The sequence below is a fragment of the Elephas maximus genome, chromosome 10, assembly GCF_024166365.1.
Source record: "Elephas maximus indicus isolate mEleMax1 chromosome 10, mEleMax1 primary haplotype, whole genome shotgun sequence".
Classification (NCBI taxonomy): Eukaryota; Metazoa; Chordata; class Mammalia; order Proboscidea; family Elephantidae; genus Elephas; species Elephas maximus.
In genome coordinates this window covers 47586359-47594708 of record NC_064828.1, presented here as the reverse complement: position 1 = coordinate 47594708, position 8350 = coordinate 47586359, and the positions used below count along the sequence as shown (strand labels likewise).

General features: G+C 39.2%; 1 protein-coding gene across 5 annotated transcripts in view; it reads right to left on the bottom strand.

The window, feature by feature from the left end:
* Positions 1-879: 879 nt before the first annotated feature.
* The window catches only part of PRORP (protein only RNase P catalytic subunit), a 147371-nt gene continuing 139900 nt past the window's right edge, over positions 880-8350 (bottom strand). For 4 of the 5 annotated variants that reach the window (XM_049898600.1, XM_049898597.1, XM_049898598.1 and 1 more), the window contains exons 6-8: positions 7919-8067; positions 4950-5145; positions 891-2198 (exon numbers count right to left, since the gene is read on the bottom strand). In XM_049898600.1, coding sequence (XP_049754557.1) covers positions 2067-2198; positions 4950-5145; positions 7919-8067 — 477 coding nt within the window. In that variant the 3' untranslated portion in view covers positions 891-2066. Of the gene's footprint in view, positions 2199-4949; positions 5146-7918; positions 8068-8350 lie in introns of all 5 variants that reach the window. The other variant, XM_049898601.1, reaches the window with a different exon arrangement.

Below are 8350 nucleotides of genomic sequence, written 5' to 3'. Positions count from 1 at the left end.
AGGCTGCTCACTTGTGGTACTTCTGTTATAGTAGCACTAGATAACTAAGACACTTGTATATAATTTTATGTAAATGAAGTCATTATTTCACGTAAATAATTCTTTTTTATACCAATATATTTGACTGTTATAGTGTCATAAAAGTAAATGTATCAATTTTAAGTGTTTATTGTGATGAATTTTGATTAATATATACCTACACCTGTGTTACCATCACCCAGATCAATATATAGAACTTTTCATCACCCCCAGAAAGTTCTGTTGTGCTCCTTTCCTCAGGTAATCACTATTGTGATTTTTCTTTTACTGTACATTAGTTTTGCCTGTTCTTGATAAGCCATACAATATGTACTCATTTGTAATTAATTTTTTTGTTTATATGCTTTTGAGATTCATCCGAGTGATTCCATGTCAGTGATGTTTGTTATATTGACAAGTAGTATTCCACTGTAATGAATGTATTACAGTTTATTATTCTTTTGATGGATGCCTGGGTTATAGCCAGTTTTTAGTTATCCAAAGAAAGTTATAAATTCTACTCTTAGTGTAAGAGTATACTCACCTGAATAAGAAAATATGGTAACAGAAGACTGTGTCATCTACATGAAATGAGAACAAAACCTGATTGCCCATTGTCAGGAGAATGAATAAATGAACTGGAATGAATAAAAGTGAACACTATACAACAATGAAAATAAGGTACTTGTTAGTCATACCATAGACTATTTAGGGATATACACGTGTATAATGAAATTTTGAAGATAAGAGAATGATAACCACAAACTTTAGCAAAGTGGTTATTTCTGTAACATTTTAACTTTTGTCAGTTTTCATGAGAGAAAAATATACCACAGATTTTAAGGGATTTTTTTGCCTTAAAAATTACAAAGGATGTGGACATACTGCTTTCTTAGAGATGAAAGCCTTTCTAATATAAAAACTGGAATTTTGAAATTATTATTAATGACATTGTCTTGTCTGAATGACCCTCCCTCCATATTCCTAGATCTGGTGACTGAAGATGGCAATAGGCATAGAGAGTAAAAGAATACTTTCTTGGAGAAACTGAAGATCTGAACAAGAGGGGCACAACTGTGGTGGGCAATAAGAAAGGAATACATCAGACGACCACAGGCAAGTCAAGTAGATAAGGTCCCAAAAGGGGAGGGACATTAGGGGAGGTTTTCTCTGGGCAAGATGCAGCAGGGAATGGCGACTAAAGGGATTCAGAAGAGGGCCTGGGTAAGGAAAGAACTGTCACAAAGGGCTGCAAACATGAATATTCTAAGCTGAAATCAAGGGCACAGTGAAGTGTGAGCAGGCTAGCAAGGAGGTAAAACAAAGAGGCAACTATTAATCATTTTGCTAAACTAAGTTAAAAAAAAAAAAAAATTAATAGTGGACACACACACACACGCACATACAAAACCAGTATAGGAAAGGGATTATACAATGATGAAGAAATGATCATAGTCTAAACAGAAGGAATTACTCCCTTTCTTCCAACTCAAATCACTGGGTGACACGTAACTAAAAGTTACTGGTAAGCCTTTGGTATCTTCATCAGTTTATCACAGAGGACCCTTCAGTGTGGGTAGGAGATGACTCGTAGACAATGAGAGGATGCCAGAGATGGGTGAAGGTGTTTAGAAACAACATGAGTAGCCCAGAGCCAGAGGGACTGGTTCTGCTTTGATGGCCATGGAAGGTGAGGCCAGAGTAGCAAAATGGATACCAGAAGCACTACTTGTCACCTAACTAGGTGGAATAGCCGGCCCAACAGGAGAAACGTAGGCTTCACTCTGCACTGAGTTCCCCAACTATGGAGAAGTGTCTGAAAACAAATGTTAGGGTGAAAACATGCAACTGGTTATGAAAAGATCTTATATTTCATTTAATTGAAAAACCAATTTGCTGACATACAAACCAATTGGACCAAACTGTGTTAATAGAATTCTTTTATCTTCAGGACATAGGCAATACCCCAAACAAGCATCAACTTAAGAACTCTGCTGCCAATCAGGAGGGCACCCAAACACAAACTTAGCAGAGAGGGTTAAGCGTCTTTATGTCTTTCGGTGAAGGCAAAGCCATTTGTTTGGCACTTCATAGGAGTATCTTTCCACCAGGTCTTCATCATATGGTATATGCCACGAGTCTCCAGTTGTTTGCACCACTGTGTCATAGCTGAGAATATGCTGTTGAATTAAAAAGGGAACCAGACATTGAGAATAACATGATCAGGTTACCTGGCCATTTCCCTTTCTTTTCTCACAACTTCTCAGTTTGCTTCAGAGGCATATTCCCTCACTTCACAATGGATTTTTAAAGAGAAGCTAGCTCTGCAAAGATGAACCCTAGTGTTAAGAGGCTTCTTTTTTTTGGATTTCATTTTTAGAATTAAGAACTCTCTAGAGAAGCATTACATTTACAGGATATAGAATTCCTTTTGTCGCTTTTATCAGTTTTGTGTGTGTGAGAAAAAAATGAGAGAGAAAAATTTCAAATATACAAAAGTAGAGAAATAGTATAATGAACTCTGATGTACCCATCACTCAGCTTCATCCATTATCAACTCATGGTTACCACCCACTTCCTTGCCCTCTCCCACACCCAAGATTATTTTGAAGCAAATTACAGATATATTTCTTTTGTAAATATTTCAGTATGTATCTCTAAGATAAGGACTCTTATTTTTAAATGTAACATCACTACCATTTTTACATTTTAAAATTAATAACAATTCCTTAACAACATTAAATTTCTACTCTTTACATTTCCCCAATTATTATGTGTATATTTTACAGTTTGTTTTAATCAGAACTGAAATAAAGTTATTACATTATGACTGATTGAAATATTTCTTTTAATCTAGACACTTCCTTTCTGTCGGTATTTTTCTTTCAATTTTTTTTTGTTGTTGTTGAAGAAACCAGGTCAGTTGTCCTGTTTCCCACAGTCTTCCCTGTCTTCGTTTTCCTGAGTGCATCTCTAGGGTATCATTTGATATCATATTCTCTGTAAATTTGTTGTTTTGTATATTTTTTGACCATTGAACTATATTTTAACAGGGGCCAGTACGTTTTTCTGTAATAACTTGCCTTTGGATTTTCTTCCTTTTTTCTCACACAAGAGGTATCCTCCTTGTTGGGGGGGACGGGGGCAGTGGTTAAGCACAAGGCTGCTAATCAAAAGGTTGGCAGTTCAAACGCACCAGCTGCTTCGCAGGAGAAAGATGTTACAGTCTGCTTCCACAAAGATTTACAGCCTTGGAAATCGGTTTCCTATGGGGCAGTTCTACTCTGTCCTGTATAGTCCTTATAGGTCAGAATCAACCCCATGGCAATGGGTTTGATTTAAACTAGAATGAGTCAGAATCAACATGACTGCAATGGGTTTAAACTAGGATAAAGGAGCCCTGGTGGCTCGCCTGCTAACCAAAAAGTTGGTGGTTCAAACCTACCAGCTGCTCTGTGGAAGAAAAGACCTGGCGATCAGCTTCTGTAAAGATTACAACATAGGAAACCCTCTGGGGGCAGTTCTACTGTGTCATATGGGGTCTCTATGAGTCGAAATTGACTCAGTGGCACATGACAACACAAACTAGAATAAAGGAGCCCTAGTGGCACAACAGTTAAGACATGGGCTACTAACCAAAAGGTTAGCAGTTCGAATGCATCTGCCACTCCACAGGAGGAAAGACCTGGTGATCTGCGTCCATAGAGATTACAGCCTGGGAAACTCTATGGGGCAGTTCTACTCTGTCATACAGGGTCACTATGAGTTGAAAGTGACTCAATGGCACAAGACACCACCACAACTCAAATAAAGGAGTCTTGGTAGTGCAATGTTTAAGCACTTAGCAGCTAACCAAAAGGCTGGCAGTTTGAACTCACCAGCCTACCTGCAGGAGAAAAAGACCTGGTGATCTGCTCCTGTAAAGATTATAGTCAAGGAAACCCTATGGGGCAGTTCTACTCTGTCATATAGGGTCTCTATGAGTTGAATCAGCTCAACGGCACACAACAACAACAAACTGAAATCAAAGGAGAACTCAATTAAGACCCAGGTCGTAGAAATGGGTTAAACAGAGAAAAGGAGTTACTTAGCAGAAGTTAAAAAGCCAAATTTTATTAAAAAAGCAAAGATGTCATTTTGAGGACTAAGGTGCATCTGATCCAAGCCATGATATTTTCAATTGCCTCAATGAATAAGGAAGACCAAAGAAGAGCCGATGTATTTGAATTACGGTGTTAGTAAAGAATACTGAATATACCATGGACTGCTAGAAGAACAAACAAATCTGTCTTGGAAAGTACAGCCAGAATGCTCCTTAGAAGTGAGGATGGCGAGATCTCGTCATGTGTACCCTGGACATGTTACCAGAAGGGACCGGTCCTTGGAGAACGACATCATGCTTGGTAAAGTAGAGGGTCAAAAAAGAGGAAGACCCTAAACTAGATGGATGGACACAGTGGTTGCAACAATGGGCTCAAATAGCAATGACTATGAGGATGCTGCAGGACCAGGCAGTGTTTCATTCCATTGTACATAGGGTCACTATGAGTCAGAACCAACTCAACGGCACCTAACAACAACAGCAGAAGTAGAACAGTATGACAAGCCATCAAGGATAAGCGATCACAAGCTGCTGCAAATAAACTGAGGGAAAAAAAAAACCGTATGAGAAGTCATAACTGATGACATAATTGAAATCACAACTGATGTCATCCCAGGTGTTTACAATATGTCAACTCAGTAGGGGTTTGCCTATGGAAACTTTTGCTATGGCAGAGACTCAGTTTCTAGGAACTATTTCCAAATACCAAACTAAAATCGAGAAAAATAAAATGTTCAGAATTTTCAACTAGCTTAGCTGCAACATTCTGTTACTAGGCCACATTCTTACTATTACTTTACTGACATTATGCAGAGAACAGATAACATACCTGAAAGGATATTTTTGATCCTGGAAACCTATTAATAATTGCCAGCTGATGTCCTTGCTGCCATTTAAAGAACAGGCGTTGGGTCTTGGCATCAGGCAGACAAGCTTTGTGGTCCCGCATCAGGTCTTTTGTGATAAACTTGCAGTGGTTCCCTGAGTGCAGCGTGGCATACAGAAGGTACGGATCATCCTCTGAGCTGAGCCAGGCATAGAGAAAGGACACAATCAAGCAGAGCCCTGAAGGGGCAGAGAGCAGCATTTGTCTCCATGCCTTTTATTCTTCTATTTTTCAACGGTGCTCTGAATGCTCAACAGATGTGATCTCAGTGTTATTTATGACTCACCTGGAAATCCTTAGTGGGTAGGCAATGCTATCTAGAACACAGATGGAGAACTGAGGTGAGGGCATGCTGATGCATGGGGCACTAACAGCTCAACTGGGTTCGCCCACTGGAATGAAGAATTCTCACAGTTCCCTCTTCACATTCCAAAGTTAGTTCTCTGCGTTCCCAGGGATATTTTCCTATTTGCCACATCCACTGCAAAGGCACATCTTTTTACCCCTTCCCTCAACCCAAATTAAAAAAAAAAAAAAATCATCCCAGAGATGACTAAGGCTCCTAGGAGAATGACACTTTCTCCTCAAGCCATCCAATAACTGGCTGACCCCAAAGCTCTAATTGGTATCTCAAAGCAGCTTTTGGGCAGTCACCTGGATCAGCACCTGAAAGCATCTTTGGCTTTGAGAAGAGCCAGCAACCCAGAGTCTCCAGCACTGCCCTCAACATCAGCACTTACCATTTGAGTGTATGCGCTATACAAATAGCAGTAACTACCTACCTTGGCCCAGGAGGATTTGGACTGCAACATGTCATAAGCCTTATGCCTGGATTCAAAGTACCCAAAGTAGGACTAATTAAAGCTCATGTTATACTGAATTATTTCAAGTGAAATGATAATATGACTGGAATCTACCTTAAAATTTTCCAGGAAGGAAAATGGGGGATATATGAAATAAGATCAGCAAAATGCTGGTAATTGTTGGAGATGGGTGAGAGTTACATGGGGGTTCACTCTACTATTCTACTTCAGTGTATGTTTGAAAGGCTCCTTACGCTACATTAGTGGAAAATAGAGTTAATATTGGTGTAAATTTAAACATTCAAACCTGAAGCCATAGAAGATCAGTGAATCAACCTTTACAAGTGAGTTTGGAGCTTTAGCTGGTGCAATAAAAACAGAACCCAAACCAAGCAATGAGGCCAGTTTCCAACAGGTTTCTTGGTTATAACTCTTTGCATTTATCCAATTCTTCCATCTAATAATGATGATGATGATGATGGCAACTAACATATATGTTTACCAGGTATTTGATGTTGTGCCAAGAATTTTACATATTTATTTACACAAAGATCAGTGGTTTGAATCCACTAGTTGCTCCAGAGAAGGAAGATGTGGTAGTCTGCTCCATAAAGATCGCAGCCTTGGAAACCCTATGGGGCAGTTCTAGTCTGTGCCATTGGGTTGCTGTGAGTCAGAATTGACTTGATGGCTATGTGTATTTACATGTATTATCTCATTTAATATTTACAACAATCCCATGGAGATTGTTGTATGAAGAAAAGGAGACACCTTCCTGAATAGGAAGTGACAGGGCCATAATCTAAATGTGGGTAGACTAATTTCTAATCCTGTTCTCCCAATGCCAACCCAGTGTTGCCTAAAGTGATTTCACGAAAAGCATTGCTATTGTCTCCTACTCTTGAAGAAACGGAAGTGCCCCTCCCCTGAATAAAAAAAGACTTAGCTAAAGTTAAAAAAGGATCTGGATGAGGTGTTAGCTTCCTGCTTCATGCATGAATGCCATTTTATCTTTTTTAAGAATAAATGATTTTTGGGAATGCTGGTGAATCTTGAAGTTATCACATTCAAACTACTGCAACCTAGACTTGGAGTCTGAAGCACAAACTCTCATTATCCATGCAAAGTCAGAAATAAATTTTTGGCAGCATAAATAATATGAAAAACTCAACGCACGTTAAAAGTTGGTATGGGTTGTTGATCTGTGCTCCTCCTGATTAACTGGATTTTCTTACTTTATGGACACCGTAAATTTTGTTATTAACCACGTTTTCCATGTTCCTTCAGTTTCCAGGGAAGCTCAGGGTCAAATATGTAGCTCAGAGAAACTTTCTCTTTATATTTAGAAGAAAATACAGGCCCTTTGCTTGCTTACCAGGCCCACAATGTACTCTGTAATGTGGTCCTTGCCTTCTCTCTGACCTCGGAACCTACTACTTTCTCTCTTGCTGCAATACCCTATCCACGCTGGCCTTACTGCTGTTCCTCAAACATGCCAAGCTCACTCCTGCCTCAGAGTTCTTTGAATACTGCTGTTCTCTCTATCTGGTATGTTCCTCCCCTCCCCCTTTCTCAAATGGTCACTACTTCCCATTAGAAATGCCTTTCCTGCCCAACCCATCTACTACCCTCTGATCTACCCACTACCAAATCCCTCCTTTTCTATTTATTTATTCTGCTTTATTGTTTTCATAGTATTGATCACTGTCTGAAATTAACATTATGTATTTCTTTACCTGTTTACTGTAAATCCCAAGAAGGTAGGGATTTTATCTTGTTCACTACTGTTCCTCCAGAACATAGAAGGTGCTCATATTTGTTGTTTAAAGAATAACCTATTTAGGACCTATGGTATGCATTCTGTTTACTAATCTTACCCCTGACTTCATCTTCCTCTCATTTCTTCTTTACCCTGATTTCTTCATCTATTTCTTTAAGTTTTTCCTGCTATAGAAGCTGTATTTCTGTAAGTTGCCTCAAGTCTTTTTTTGGAATGAGGTTGAGTATACATACACGTACTAGCATGCATTTTCAAAATGCCAAAAGGAGGTAACTAACTAGCAGATGGTTGGAGCCTAGGGTAATTTACCTATTGCCCTCAATACTTACATGTCATCGGCAAAGAAACAGCTTGCTTGCTTTTGCACCTTTTCCATCTCATCCTTTCTCCACCGGGGATGCTGATTTAGCATGTGCTTCCGGCCCAGGACCAGCAGTCGCAGATTCTGCTTGGCTAGCTGAGAGACCACATTTAAGAGCTAAAAAACACAAAGCCAGCACCCAAGAAGGTCAAGAGAAGAATCTCAAATAAGCAGTGCAATTCTTCCAGCTGCTAACCTCATTGGTGAAGCACTCTTTTCTGGTAAGGGGTAAGAAAAAAAATTCCTTAACTTCCCATCTTTGTAAGCCTGAGAGAAATGCTTCCTTATTATGAATTAATGTTTAACATCTGACCACTTATTAGGCTACAGTCGATCCAAGGGGATTTTCTAAGCACAGACTAGATTCATTGTTTTTAAAATGTGTTCCCTAGACATCATT